This window comes from Pelodiscus sinensis, chromosome 5, assembly GCF_052426305.1.
Source record: "Pelodiscus sinensis isolate ZL-2025 chromosome 5, ASM5242630v1, whole genome shotgun sequence".
NCBI lineage: Eukaryota > Metazoa > Chordata > Testudines > Trionychidae > Pelodiscus > Pelodiscus sinensis.
In genome coordinates, this window is record NC_143056.1 from 131189882 (window position 1) to 131205050 (window position 15169).

Genomic DNA, 15169 nt, shown 5'->3' on the forward strand with positions numbered 1-15169 from the left:
TATCTGATACTTATCATGTTTCCCTTCTGGCTGGAGCTTTTAACCCACAGCCAGGGCCTTGCAGGACTGTTCCTCTTTGGACAACAGCTAGCGGAGAGACAAGTCAAGTCTAGTCCATGGGTGACTGTGTCTGTTTACAAAGAATGCCCAGAAGCACCCTGTTTCTCTGCACACTGCGAAAAACAAGTGGCAGCCGGCCACTTCCCTGGAGCACGATCCCCACCTTTGCTTCTCCATTGGGCTCTGTGCTCAACTCTGCTTCCCTCCACGGTCCTGCTCCCATCTCCTTCTCTCAGCTTTCTGCCTCCAACCCGTGCTGATCTCCGAGGGCTCGCACCTGCAAGCAGCCCACAGGGCTCCTCTCTGGCCTGCCCTGGTCTCTTGCCAGGCGCTTCCTTTTTCTGCGGCTCTCCGTCCACTCCATAAGCGGCTGGAAGGAGGTGCATGACGGCCAGTGCCTCTCAACATCACCCCCTACCTGCTCGACTTGTGGGTCGGCCCCGGCGGATTGTTTTACTGAGCCATAGCCCTTGGCTCTGCATTTAAGGGCACAAAAGCTCTCGCTGTGTTTCAAGGTGCTTGAGAAAACACTTGCCCACTTCAGCTCACTTTGAAAGCAGCAGGTTGCAGGGCGAGGGATTTGAGCTGCTTTTCACATTCCGACAGGTTGATGCATATTCCAACTCTAGACTGGTAGGACCCCTTGATCCCGCCCTGTGATCCTTCTCTCTCCTGGGATCATCAATCTCTAGCACCCTGGAGCAGCGATTCCCAGCCTTTTCCAGATGGGGACCCATTTTGACAATTCAGGAAGATTGGGTGAATAGGTAGATGGGCTGGCAGTAGCTCTTCCTGCATGTGGGGCAGGTGGCCAGAGTGTCGCCTATGGGGGCTCCCTGAATAGGGTCACCCCCCAGCTGCTCTGCAGGCCCAGCCCCTGGGGGCTCCCTGCCTGCTTCCTGGGGGACACAATCCAGCTGGGCCCCTTCCTTGTGCCGGCAGAGGGGCAGCAAAGGGAGAGAGAAGCAAACCCCCCAACCCCTTCCCAAGAGAGAGGAGGGGTGGGGGTGAGGGACCCTGCTGGGCTGAGCGGCACACCCCCCCAGGGCTGGCTGGACGGGTCTCTTTGGCCCCGATCCTCCCCCCCGGCAGTGATTTCCTGCCTCCGCACCGCCCCCGGCCCAGGGTCCCCACTCCCCGTCTGTCAGGCTGGGGCTGCAGCCGGGGCTCGCCCTGTGCCAGTGTGGCCCCACCCCATGTGTGTGGGGGCGGGGTAGGACTCACCCCACTTAACCCTTTCTGCCCCGGCGTGCTCACTCGCTCCCTGCGCAGCCTGCCCCGAAGGTGGGGGGGGAGGAGGGCAGAAGGGAAGTTTTGCAAGCCCCTCCCCCATCCCCGGGTTCAATGTTAGACTGAACCTCACAACTGGCTGCTAGCAGCTCCACCTGCTCGGTCTGGCTGCCCCCCCCCCCCCCCCGGCCACAGGGGGGGGCGGGGCTTGGCACAAGTTTGCACTGTTCTCCCCAGCGGGGAGTGGGGGGGCTCTTTGTGATGGTGGCAGCAGGCGCGCCCTTGCAAAGTGCTACAGCTGCCCAACCTCTGCCTGAGTCTCGGCCCCAAAGGGAGCGAGGGGTCTGTGTGCTTGGGGGAAGCGCTCAGGGGCAGGGCTGGGACCCCGCCCGCAGAGAGGAAGTGGTGGGGTTGGTTCTTTGATCGTCTCTTTCCTCTGTAGGTTTGTCGTGGAGTGTGGGGAGCCACCAGGCCCTGCAGCCCCATCCCCAGTCCCATGTGACTCTGAGCCAGCAAATAGGACAGACGGTTTATTCCTTGACAGCGACACGGCGCCGCACCGACCAGGAGCAGACAGTACAATCCAATGCCCCGGCCCCCTCCTGCATTCTCAGCCCGCCCAGCCCAGAGAGCTCACACACTCACCTCCCAGCCCTGCCCCCTCCTTTGGCTAGCTTCAAAAGGTGAATCTTCCACCTAGGCTCGCGTTACAGGACAGCCTGAGCTATTGTTGCACTTTCTAGACTAACAAAACATGTAGATGGGATCACGAGCTTTCGTGGGCACGGCCCACTTCTTCAGATGGCCGGAGTTATGAGTAGGGGATATGAAAACTCACTCTATATTAAGTGCTACCAGACCATTTGTTGTTTTTTTCTGTAACAGACTAACTCAGCTACCCCCTGAAGCTCCTGAGCTATTGTTGTGTACGTGCTAAGATGGGGCAGCCTCCCCCTCAGTGAGAGCCACACCCAACATTCCCAGCGCAGTGCCCAGGGAAACTGAGGCACACACACATGGTTACAACAGAACAGCACAGAACAGTAGGAATCACACACAACATAACAAAGCAAACAACGAACACAATCCTTACTACGTCATGAAGCTATAAATCAAGAGCTTTTATGCCATGTCCCCAGCACACTAAACAGCGCAACTCTTGCCTGCAATTATTATGGATGCCTTTTACCGTACACCCAAGCTACTAAGCGGAAAATCAACCACCGTTCCTGATATACTGCCCTTTCCATTAAAAAGCAAGCAGTAGTCCTGTAGCACCTATGGGCATGTCTACGCTACAGCGTTACTTCGAAATAACTTGCGCTATTTTGAAATAGCAAGGCGAGCGTCCACACAGCAAGCGCGCTATTTCGAAATTATTTCAAAATAACAGACTTCTTTCTCCAGAATAATAATCCCGCATTTCACGAGGAATAACGCCCATTTCAAAATAGCTATATCGAAATAGCAGTCGTGTGGATGCTCCATGGCTGCTATTTCAAAATAGCTCTTCCCCAGGGCCATTCAAAATAATTACTCCCCAGTGCTTCCTGAGGCTCTACGTCAAGACAGCACATCTGCATGTAGAGAGCCTGCTCTCAGACTAGTTTCATGGCTTCCCTGTAATGTGGATGTGCTATTTCAAAATAGTTATTTTGGGAGTTATTCTTTCGAAATAACTTATTTCAAAACACACACACACACAAAAGCTCTGGGCAAAACCCACTTCCTCAGATGACCGGAGTGAAGAGAAAAGGGGGAACGCTCACAATTTATAACAGAAAAGAAGAGTGGTGTGTGGGGGGAAAGTATCTGTCAATTGTAGTGCCAGCGCTAATGAAGCTAATTGAGTGGGCTGGAAGTGTCCTGTACTCCAGTGTTTCTCAACCAGTGGTACAAGCACCCTCAGGGGTACTCATGAGAAGTCCAGGGAGGTACATCCACACAACTGAAATTTGGAGAAAACTTTTTAAGTTTTACAGCGTTTTATTATTTTTGTACTTTTTACACCCAAAAATGTCATCGCCCTACGATTAAGCTGTTTAAACAAACGTGTTGCAATGGTAGAAACATTTTTTGTGTGTCTGAAAACTGTAGGTACTGGGGGTACTTATAATTTTTTTTTTTTTTTGGAAAAAGGGGATATTTATAATTATTTTTAAAAGGGAGTACTTTATAAAAAAAGGTTGACACACACTGCTGTACTCAATTAGCCCCAGCACCTGCCCCGTCCCAAGCAAGAGGGCTGGGGCAGGAACTACCCTGTAGTGTAGGACTAGGGTGGGGGTGAGATCTTGTGCCACTCTCAGTGTGGTGGCTTTGCAAAGGTCTCTGGGAAATGAAGTCTCCCTTTTGCAATGCGCCAGGGTTGGCTGTTTGTTGGGGGCAGGCTGGAGATTTCAGGCCCTCCCCCTCTTGAATATTCATGAGCACGTGAGGGAGCTGTCATCTTTGTTCAAGAGTGCTTTGGGGAGGGAGGGGGGAAGATCAGCAATTAATTCAGGGCAGGCCTCTGACCTCTTCTCTACTGATGATCAGACTAGGGGATCACAATGGTCCTCCTGGGCAGGGAGGATGATCAGCAAGGCATACCTGTGCCAATTAAGAAAGGCTTCTTTGTCGGCGCGTCGCGTCCAGACTGCCCCGATCTGCCGACAAACAGCTGATTGGCAGAGCGGGGCAGCCATTTAAATTTAAATGAAGCCGCGATTATTTTAATCGCGGCTTCATTTCCCTCTGCCGATCTGGCTAATCTACATGCCTCCGTCGACAGAGGCATGTAGTCTAGACACACCCGGGGTGAGCAAGAGGGGATGCGACAGATACAGAAAAGTGAGCGAAGTCGAGACAGGATCTCCTGTGGCACTGGATTGGGGGATGTTCAGTGCACTTGAAAGGTAGCACATTTCAGAGGAAGAACTTTACTATAAGCTGTCCCAACCAAGAGACAGGCCTGCGCAAGGCAGGCACAGGTGGGACAAGGAAAGAGGAGGAAGCCCGTCCGCCTCTGCGCAAGTACCAGGAATACTCCATCCCATGCTAGTACCATCTCCTCCACATGACTGCACAGGTCTGTTTCTCCAGCCAATCCCAACCCGCTCATTGCACACGTCAGGGACTCCTTTTATCCTTCCATCTCTCACTCATGTTCCCAGTGTGCAACCCTCTTTCAGGGCCTCCCTGCAGCCCTCGTCCTCGCTCATGGGGGGAGGGCTATGTGTGTCCCCTCTCCACCTCCCCTTGCCAGCCATTCCCATCCCTGTCCGTAGCATGCGCTGCAGCAGAACAGGCCTGGCTGTAAGGATGGTTGAGTCCAGTTGTTATTCCAGTAGCCTCTCACCATTTTCTGGAGGAATTCACGCGAGAGAAAAGATTTGGTGACCTGTGACGACTGATCTCTCAGCCAAACTGGAGCAGACTCTCCAGGACAAAGAAAAGGCACCTCTCTACCCAAGGGCTTCCCCTCCGCTGAATTTCAGAACCTGGCTACAAGGAGGTCGACAAGTGGAACCAACTTCTGGAGCTTAGCGCAGGAGTTTCCACCGCTGGAGCTCAAGGCCAGCTGGCTCTAAGCTAAGGCTGTAGAGCAGGGGTGAGCAATAATTTTTGACCAGGGGCCACTTCAAAAATGTTTAAAGTGGCTCCAGGTCTCAGGGGGAAGGGGCGGGGCCAGGACACTTCCATGCTTTCCCACCCAGCTTGGTCTGGAGCTGGAGGAGCGTACAAAGCCCCCCCCCCAAAGTTCTAAACAGCTGGCGGTTCCCTCTGGGTACCTGTGCCCCTGGCAGTGGAAGGAGACTTCATGCGCTGCCCAGTCAATCAGGGCCAGAGGAGGGGAGCACATGAAGTCTCTGGCTCCCTGCCCCCACCCTGCAAGGAAGCACCCTGCTTAAAGTTAACCGCCAGCTGAGCAGCAGCTGACAATTGACTTTAAGTTCTGAGCCCCTTGCAGGGCAGCAGAAAACTTCACATACCCCCCCCCCACCAAGCCCTGATTGGCCTGGGGGCAGGGAAGTGTGCAAAGTCTCCTCCCACCCTGCCCCTGTCCTCCAAGGAGCGTGCGGTGCTTAGATGTGCCATGCACTCCTGGCAGGGCGGGAAACTTCACGATTCCCCGCATCCCCAGACCCTGATTGGCCTGGTGCAGGGGGAGTGGCAGGACCTCCGCAGGTTGGATCAACTTGCCTCGTGGGCTGGATCCAACCCACAGAGTCCCTTTTACCCACCCCTGCTATAAAGGAAACTCATTCTTTCCCTCCCCTGCAAGTGGTCTAAGTGCCACAACATAGGACAGTGAACCATACCCAGTAGCTGTGTGGGTTACAGCTGCAAAACCATTTTATAGACCAAAGTGTTGCAAACATGGACATTTTTATTATTTGAATTTTTCCATCCTGGTTACACCCAGAAGGACCAATCAAACATGGGACTCCATTGTGCTAGGCACTGCTTGTACTGAAGTCATAGAATCATAGGACTGGAAGGGACCTCGAGAGGTCATCGAGTCCAGCCCCCCGCCCTCAAGGCAGGACCAAGCTCCACCTACACCATCCCTGACAGATGTCTATCTAACCTGTTCTTAAATATCTCCAGAGAGGGAGATTCCACCACCTCCCTTGGCAATTTATTCCAATATTTGACCACCCTGACAGTTAGGAATTTTTTCCTAATGTCCAATCTAAACCTCCCCTGCTGCACTTTAAGCCCATTACTCCTTGTCCTGTCCTCAGAAACCAAGAGGAACAAATTTTCTCCTTCCTCCTTGTGACACCTGTTCCAAAGACTAAAGAATCTAATTTAACGTTAAAAAATGGTGTGTGTGTATAAATAAAACTAGGGGTGGCAAATTTTTAAAAATGTTAATAAATAGCAATATTTATTTTTAAGCCTTTATTTTTATCTCATCTATTTAAATTTTCACAGCTGCTGAAATTAAATGGGGAAAGTCAGATAATTGTTTAATGATAGCAAAACATTAAAATTTTATAGACCATTAAAACTAAATTGTCAATGCCCCATGTCAAAATATACATAGTAAATGTCCTGACATCAACAAATCCTACCAGGTTTTATTGTTCATTCATTAGTCCATGTCTAACAAGCTTCCTTCCAGTCCCTGGGTTTTGACTCAAAAAAGTTCTAAAGCGACATTTGTCTTACTTTTACCTATCTGCAAATGTTGATTATCAATGGATATATTGTTTTGCTGGTTTGTGGGTATACAGTGAAATCAACATTTATCTACTAAAAAAAATTTAATCTAGCCCAGGCTTTAAGTAGCTTGATAGATTCAAAAGCCTTTGGCTGTGTCTAGACTGGCCAGTTTTTCCGCAAAATCAGCTGCTTTTGCGGAAAAACTTGCCAGCTGTCTACACTGGCCGCTTGAATTTCTGCAAGAACACTGATGATCTCATGTAAGATTGTCAGTGTTCTTGCGGAAATACTATGCTACTCCCATTTAGGCAAAAGCCCTCTTGCGCAAATTATTTGCGCAAGAGGGCCAGTGTAGACAGCACAGTATTGTTTTGCGCAAAAAAGCCCTGATGGCTAAAATGGCGATCGGGGCTTTTTTGCGCAAAAGCGTGTCTAGATTGGCATGGACACTTTTCCGCAAAAAGTGCTTTTGCGGAAAAGCATCCGTGCCAATCTAGACGCGCTTTTCCGAAAATGCTTTTAATGGAAAACTTTTCCGGAAAATCAGGCCAGTCTAGACATAGCCTTTGTGTTTATCTAGTCCAGCAGCAATGGGCAACCCAAGCTAGTGAGTGGGCCGCATGAGTGCCCCCCCTTTATCTCAGTGCACCACAAGATTGAAATTGGGCACATGCATTAACTGTGATTCCAAAAATAAGATGAAAAACATTACACTTAATTCTCCTTCTTTACCATGCCTTTTCGATATTAAGTGATCCATTTTTAGAGGAAATTAAGTTGCTGGCCAAAGTAACGTAAAGAAGCAGAGGGCGCGCACGGCTCTCACAACGTTGTGTTCAATCAGCCTGCACCTCACATGCGCCCTTGCTTTGAAAGTGTGTCACTTCTCATTTGCCAGGGGTTGCTCAAACCTCTCCCTCCCCCACTCCTTTCCTCAAGTCCTCACTTGGTCTCTTTACTGCCTCTTCCCCTGTCCCCTCTCCTCCTCCTCCCAGCATTTCCAGAGTGCTGTGACTCCTCTGATTCACACCCCATTCCCCCTCCTCCCCTCTCTCCTGGAGCTTGAACAGCTGGGAATCAGGTGATTCACAGTGCTCTGGAAGTGCTGGGAGGGAGGAGGAGAAGCGAGAAGCAGGTGATCGCAGGGCACCCTGCATGCAAGAGAGGTAGGGGGCAGAGGGAGGTTGGGTGGTCCCCACACAATGCTGATGGGCTACATGTGGTTGGGAGGCCAGAGGCTGCCCCCTGCTGCTCTACTCTGACCCCCTGCGTAGCATAGTCCAGAGTGGTTCCCCCAAAATAATTCCTAGAGCAGAGTTTTTAGAAAAACATCCAAACTTGATTCAAAAATTGTCAGTGACAGCCTTTGGTCAGTTCTCCAACGGTTAATTACTCTCACCATTAAGAAAATCATGTCTTATTTTCAGTCTTAGTTTGCCTACCTTCAACTTCCAGACACTGGATCATGTTAGACCTTTGTTTGCTAGACTGAAAACTCCATTATTAAATATGTTTCCTTATGGAGTGATGTATGGACTGATCAAGTCACCTCATAACCTTCTTTAGTCAGCTAAATAGATGAACCTCCTTGAGTCCATCACTATGAGGCAGTTTTCTAAGCCTTTAATCATTTTTATGGCTCTTCTCTGACCCCTCTCCAATTTATCAACATCTTTCCTGAATTGTAAGTACCAAAACTGGACACAGGATTCCTGCAGTGGTTGCAAGAATGTCTAATATCGAGGGACAATAACTTCTGTGCTCCCATTTAAAATTCCCCTGTTGATGCATCCCAGGATTGCATTAGATCTTTTGGCCACAGCATTGCACTGAGAGCTCATGTTGAGCTAATTATCCACCATGATTCGCAGGACAGAGTTCCCCATCCTGTATGTAGGGCCAACTTTCTTTGTTCCCAGATGTATACATTTGCATTTAACCATATTAAAACACAGTATGTAGCACAAGATGAACAAGGCACTAGCAAAGTTGGAAATAAGAGGGAGCCAAGTGATTAGATAAACCATGTTCCCTCTATTTTTTCCATCCATGAGCAGAATAAATTTTGTTGTGCACACCAAGACTGTGCAGATGTGCACCACCAAACACACACACATGCTGTCAGCATTTGAATCTCTATTGGGTGGTCACCCAAGTTCACAGGGAACACTGCAGATAAATACCCCCCCCCACAACACCTTTAATGCCAGTATTCAAAATCCCTGTAACCACATCCCTAAACAGGAGTGAAGGAACGCGTGTGGATTCTCTGATGGGCAATAAGGTTTGAGCTCCGACTAAAGCTCTTCCCACAGTCAGGACAGTGATAGGGGCGCTCTCCCGTGTGGATGCGCTGGTGTTTATTAAGATCAGAGCTGCCGACGAAGCTTTTCCCACAGTCGGGACATTTGTAAGGTCTCTCTCCTGTATGGGTTCTCTGGTGGGTGATAAGGTATGAGCTCCGACCAAAGCTCTTCCCACATTCGGGGCAGGTATATGGTCGCTCCCCGGTGTGAATTCTCTGGTGCTTAATAAGTGCTGAACTGTCAACGAAGCCACTCCCACAGTTGGGGCATTTATAGGGTCTCTCGCCCGTGTGGGTTCTCAGGTGCCTATCGAGCCTGGAGCTGAGGCTAAAACTCTTCCCGCACTCAGTGCAGAGGTAGGGCTTATCCTCCGTGTGGACTGTCTGGTGCCGGATGAGGTGAGAACTCAGCGAGAAACTTCTCCCGCAGTCAGAGCATTTATACGGTCGCTCTCCCGTGTGGGTGACTTGGTGTCTAATTAGGTGTGAGCTGACACGGAAGCATTTTCCACACTGGGGACACTTATAAGGTCTCTCGACTTTCTGGATCCCCTGGTGTGGACTCAGAGATTGGTTTTCTCCATAGTCAGGGCGTCTGTAGGGTCGCTCCCCTGTGTGGATTCGCTGGTGCTGCTTCAGGTTCGACTTCTGGTTGAAACTCTTCCCACAGTCGGGACATTTGTAGGGCCGCTCTCCGGTATGGACCATCTGATGCTGGAGCAGGCGGGAGCTCAAAGAGAAGCTCTTCCCACAGTCGGTGCATTTGTAGGGCCGCTCCCCAGTGTGGATCCTCTGATGCTGCGTGTGATTGGACCTCTGACTGAAACTCTTCCCGCAGACAGAGCACGTGTAAGGTTTCTCTCCTGTGTGGGATCTCTCATGGCGGATGAGCATAGAGCTCTGGGTGAAGCTTTTCCCACATTTGGGGCATTTATAGGGTCTCTCTGCTGTGCAGATTCTTTGCAAGCCAAGAAGCTGCTTGGAACATTCTTCATCTGTGGGGTCTCCCTCTGTCTCCCCTTCCTGCCTCCCTTTCCCTCCCTGGCTATGGCCAGCCTCTCCCTGCTCACTTCTCTGGGACATCTCTTGCAGTTCTGCCCCCACAGCCTCTTCTTGCTGGGGGTTGCTCTCCTTGATCTTGAAACCTGCTGGGAGAGAAACAGAATCCTGCTGGGGCTTGTTAAAAACCTGATGGGCAGGAAGTGAAACCTCCCAACCCTTCGCTCCCTGTGGCAAGGCAAATCTGGGCTATGCTCAGTGAATTGCCGGTGCTGTGATAGGCCTGGGCATAAGTAGAAGGCATTTACCCTGTTCAGAAGCATCATTTAGACACCTCTCCCAATCTCTCACTGCCCATCCATTGCCTATAAAGGATATCCGGTGGCATCTTAAACACTAGCAAATTTATTAGGGCATAAGCTTTTGCACCCTAATACAATTTGTTAGTCTTTAAGGTGCCACAGGATTCCTTGTTTCTGCAGAAACAGACTAACATGGCTACTTCTCTGAAACATATATGGGATATTGTAATTCGAAAACCTGGAGGGTTTATGCAAATGAGCCAATCCCTTAATTTCCATACAGTTCTGCGAACAAGACAATGAATGTAATATCGCCTCAAGAAAATTAAAAAATATTCTCCCCCTCTCTGTAGTCCACTCTCAAGGTTGCTATGACCTCACACTGGCTCCCCATATTGCACAATCTGATACCTGGCCAGAGGGATATAGCCTAAAATGTAATTTCCATGCGCTCTTGTAACCATAGAGATGGGCTTTGGTGCACACATCTCTCTAGCCTGCCTGTAATCATAGAGATGGGTGTAGAATGCACCTGGAACCAGAGACACAGCTCAGAATGATATTCCCAAGCCTATCCCCCAGAATGTAGTGATGGGACATAGAGCACAAATCTTCCTGCTCTGCCAGTAACCACAGAGGCCCATCTTAGTGTGTGCCTCTTCTGGGCTCAGCCAGAACCATGGCAACTATACCTAGAGCATGCACTTCCTGGATCCATAGAGATGGGCCCCAGAATGGGCATTTCCCCCTGCCTACATGTAACCATGGAGCAAGCCTGTACAGCTCATGACTCCCCTGTAATGCCTGGGCTTCATCATAAAAAGATTTAAGAGAACACAGTGAGAGGCTCGATGTAGAGGAGAGGCGAGCCACGCCACGCCACCTCATTTTCTATAACCGAAAGGCTAATGCAGAACAATCCCTCTGCAGGGGCTGATGCACTGCCCGGGAAATCTGGAAGTTGGTACCTATGCTCCTTCCACACTCCCCATAACCATAGAGATGGGGACTGGCAGCATGCTCCAATCCTGCCCTGTCCATGCACACTTCCCTGCTTGCACGTGTGTGTGCCCCCCTTTCCCCATGCACACCCGGCACTTCCCTGCTTGCACGTGTGTGTGCCCCCCTTTCCCTATGCACACCCGGCACTTCCCTGCTTGCACGTGTGTGTGCCCCCCTTTCCCTATGCACACCCGGCACTTCCCTGCTTGCACGTGTGTGCCCCCCTTTCCCTATGCACACCCGGCACTTCCCAGCTTGCACGTGTGTGTGCCCCCCTTTCCCTATGCACACCCGGCACTTCCCAGCTTGCACGTGTGTGTCCCCCTTTCCCTATGCACACCCGGCACTTCCCTGCTTGCACGTGTGTGTGCCCCCCTTTCCCTATGCACACCCGGCACTTCCCTGCTTGCACGTGTGTGTGCCCCCCTTTCCCTATGCACACCCGGCACTTCCCTGCTTGCACGTGTGTGTGCCCCCCTTTCCCTATGCACACCCGGCACTTCCCAGCTTGCACGTGTGTGTGCCCCCCTTTCCCTATGCACACCCGGCACTTCCCTGCTTGCACGTGTGTGTGCCCCCCTTTCCCTATGCACACCCGGCACTTCCCTGCTTGCACGTGTGTGTGCCCCCCTTTCCCTATGCACACCCGGCACTTCCCTGCTTGCACGTGTGTGTGCCCCCCTTTCCCTATGCACACCCCGCACTTCCCAGCTTGCACGTGTGTGTGCCCCCTTTCCCCATGCACACCCGGCACTTCCCTGCTTGCACGTGTGTGTGCCCCCCTTTCCCCATGCACACCCGGCACTTCCCTGCTTGCACGTGTGTGTGCCCCCCTTTCCCTATGCACACCCGGCACTTCCCTGCTTGCACGTGTGTGTGCCCCCCTTTCCCTATGCACACCCGGCACTTCCCTGCTTGCACGTGTGTGTGCCCCCCTTTCCCTATGCACACCCAGCACTTCCCTGCTTGCACGTGTGTGCCCCCCTTTCCCTATGCACACCCGGCACTTCCCAGCTTGCACGTGTGTGTGCCCCCCTTTCCCCATGCACACCCGGCACTTCCCTGCTTGCACGTGTGTGTGCCCCCCTTTCCCCATGCACACCCGGCACTTCCCTGCTTGCACGTGTGTGTGCCCCCCTTTCCCTATGCACACCCGGCACTTCCCTGCTTGCACGTGTGTGTGCCCCCCTTTCCCTATGCACACCCAGCACTTCCCTGCTTGCACGTGTGTGTGCCCCCCTTTCCCCATGCACACCCGGCACTTCCCTGCTTGCACGTGTGTGTGCCCCCCTTTCCCCATGCACACCCGGCACTTCCCTGCTTGCATATGTGTGCGCGCACCCCTCCCCATGCACATCCATCCTCTCTCCCCCCTGTACACTCCCGGTGTGGCTCAGAAATCGGGGGGGGGGGGGTCCTGCACGGAAGCCTCCCCAGTGCACATTCGAGCCCCCGAGGGGCAGCGGCGCCTCACCCAGCAGAGCAGCGTCTGGTACTTCTCCAGCAGGACGTCCCTGCAGAGCTGGCTCTGCCCTGGGTCCAGGAGCCTCCGCTCCTCCCGGGGGCACCCCAGGGCTGCTGGGGCAGGAACTCAGGGGGGCAGGGAACGGGCTGGGGCTGGGATCCCGTCCCCATTTAGTGCAGTCCCCTTTGCAAGGGACTCTGGGAAATGGAGTTTCCCTTTGCAATGCACCATGGGCAAGGCTGGAGCAAACTCAGAGCCACCTTATTTTGCATATTCATAACGAGGGCAGAGCGCTATGGGCACATGGGCAGGATAAGGGAGCCCCAGAGGGTTGGCCGGGGCAGGGAATGAGAGCAGCAGGCAGGTTGCAATGCAGGGGTGGGGAATGAGCCACAGAAAAATCAGTTGGGAGCTGGGGGTTGTGGAGAGGCTGCGGGGTGCAGGAGCACCAGCATGGGCTCCCCACCTCAGGGGCCTGATTCAGGCAACCCATGGGCTGCATCCAGCTGCTGGGCCGTAGGTTCCCCACCCCTGGGCTACGTCTAGACTGGCATGATTTTCCGGAAATGCTTTTAATGGAAAAGTTTTCAGTTAAAAGCATTTGTGGAAAAGAGTGTCTAGATTGGCACGGACGCTTTTCCGCAAAAGCACTTTTTGCAGAAAAGCGTCCGTGGCCAATCTAGATGCGCTTTTCCGCAAAAAAGCCCCGATCACCATTTTTGCAGTCGGGGCTTTTTTGTGGAAAACAAATCTCAGCTGTCTACACTGGCCCCCTTTGTGCAAAAGTTTTGCGCAAAAGGACTTTTGCCCAAATGGGAGCAGCATAGTATTTCCGCAAGAACACTGACAATCTTACATGAGATCGTCAGTGCTTTTGTGGAAATTCAAGCGGCCAGTGTAGACAGCTGGCAAGTTTTTCTGGAAAAACTGGCCAGACTAGACACATCACTGCTGTAAAGAGATAGGAAAGGTAGGGAGGGACTGGTTCGTGTAGAGAGGGGCTGGATAAAAGGGGACGTGGCAGATGCACATAGGGAAAGGCAGGGGCCAGGGAAGGTAAATTGGGTGCTGCTGCTTGTCATAAGAAGGGAGTGTTCAACAAACTTGTAAAGTGGTTCAATAGAGTCCTGGGTGGATACAAAATTGGTATCTGCATCCCCATCTACGAAATGAGCTGTGGATATCGGCATTCACATCTGTGGACATAAAGCAGATATCGGCAAATTTGCAGGGTTTTAGATCCAAAATTTGTCCCTGCCTCTGTAGCTGCAAAAATGAGCCATAGATACCCATATCCACAGACGTGGAGACTCACAGATTTAAAATGGGTATCAGTGCATTTGCTGGGCTCTATGGATCAATGCAGTGGGGTCAAGTTGGCACGGATCCCTGCAATTCTGCAGGTAAACTCTACAGTTACCATACGGAGTGCATCCAAACAGCAACCCACTGTATCCTACTGGGTGTGTTTTAAAAAATATAATTTGACTAGAGTGTGGACTCGGGGGTGGGGATGAGAGCTTTGGAGTATAGGCGGGGACTCTGGCTTGGGGGGCGGGGGGTCAGGGCTGAGGCAGGAGGCACTTACCTTGAGCAGCTCCTGGTCAACAGTCAGTGGGAGTTCTAAGGCAGGCTTCCTGCCTCTCCTGGCACCACAGGCCATGCTTTGCCCTAAAAGCAGTCAGCAACAGGTTCCCAGCCAATGGGAGCATGGAGTTAGTGTTCAGGGCAGGGAGTGGAGCCCTGTGTGCTCTCCCCCCCACTCTATGTAGGAGTGGGGCCTGCTGCTGGCTGCTTCAGGGGTGCAGCGCAGTCTGCGGTGCCAGGACAAGCTGGTAGCTGCCTTAGCACCCCTGCTGGTCACCTGGTCCCCCTGCAGCAATGAGACCCAGTGCCTGACATTCCCCCTCCCAAAAGTTTGAAAACCACTGATCTAGTCATGGAACTGAGTCCTGTATCTCAGATCAAGTGCCCTTGTCCCACCATATCAGCCACCACCACGGGGTTAATCCATCCTGGAACAAACAGCTGCCCCAGTTCTCTCTGCAACACTAAAATACCCCTACAGAGTAACCGCTGCAGCAGGAAATCAGTGTCTTATAGGTGAAGGTTCATTTAAGGTGGAAGGTTGGGCGCTAGAGGTTCCATAGTAGTCCGGGGGGTGGGTGGGTGGGTGGGGGTGTGTGTGTGTGTCTATATATATGCTGGGGTCTGAAAATTCTATGACAGTTGGGTATAATGTTGGGGTCTGGAGGTTCCATGGTGGGTGTGTGGAATGTTGGGGTCTGGAGGTTCCATGGCAGGTGTGTGGAATGTTGGGGTCTGGAGGTTCCATGGCAGGTGTGTGGAATGTTGGGGTCTGGAGGTTCCATGGCAGGTGTGTGGAATGTTGGGGTCTGGAGGTTCCATGGCAGGTGTGTGGAATGTTGGGGTCTGGAGGTTCCATGGCGGGTGTGTGGAATGTTGGGCTCTGGAGATTCCATGGCGGGTGTGTGGAATGTTGGGCTCTGGAGATTCCATGGCAGTTGGGCATGTTCTGGTTTGGCAGTTCTGGCAGTTGGGTGGGAGGCTGGGGCCTGAAGTGGATGGGGGGGGGATCACAGGAGTGGGGGGTAAATATCTCAGTTGCTAATCCTGGGGGTAGATGAGGAG

The 15169-nt window shown here is 52.1% G+C and overlaps 1 protein-coding gene across 1 annotated transcript; it reads right to left on the reverse strand.

Moving 5' to 3' along the window:
* Positions 1 to 5487: 5487 nt before the first annotated feature.
* LOC149524394 (uncharacterized) lies at positions 5488 to 12749 on the reverse strand. The gene is made up of 2 exons (XM_089778958.1): positions 12527 to 12749; positions 5488 to 9894 (listed from the first exon to the last, which is right to left on the reverse strand). The coding sequence occupies exon 2, from the start codon at positions 9830 to 9832 to the stop codon at positions 8681 to 8683; it is 1152 nt and encodes a 383-aa protein (XP_089635084.1). The 5' UTR covers positions 9833 to 9894; positions 12527 to 12749; the 3' UTR covers positions 5488 to 8680.
* Positions 12750 to 15169: the final 2420 nt, after the last annotated feature.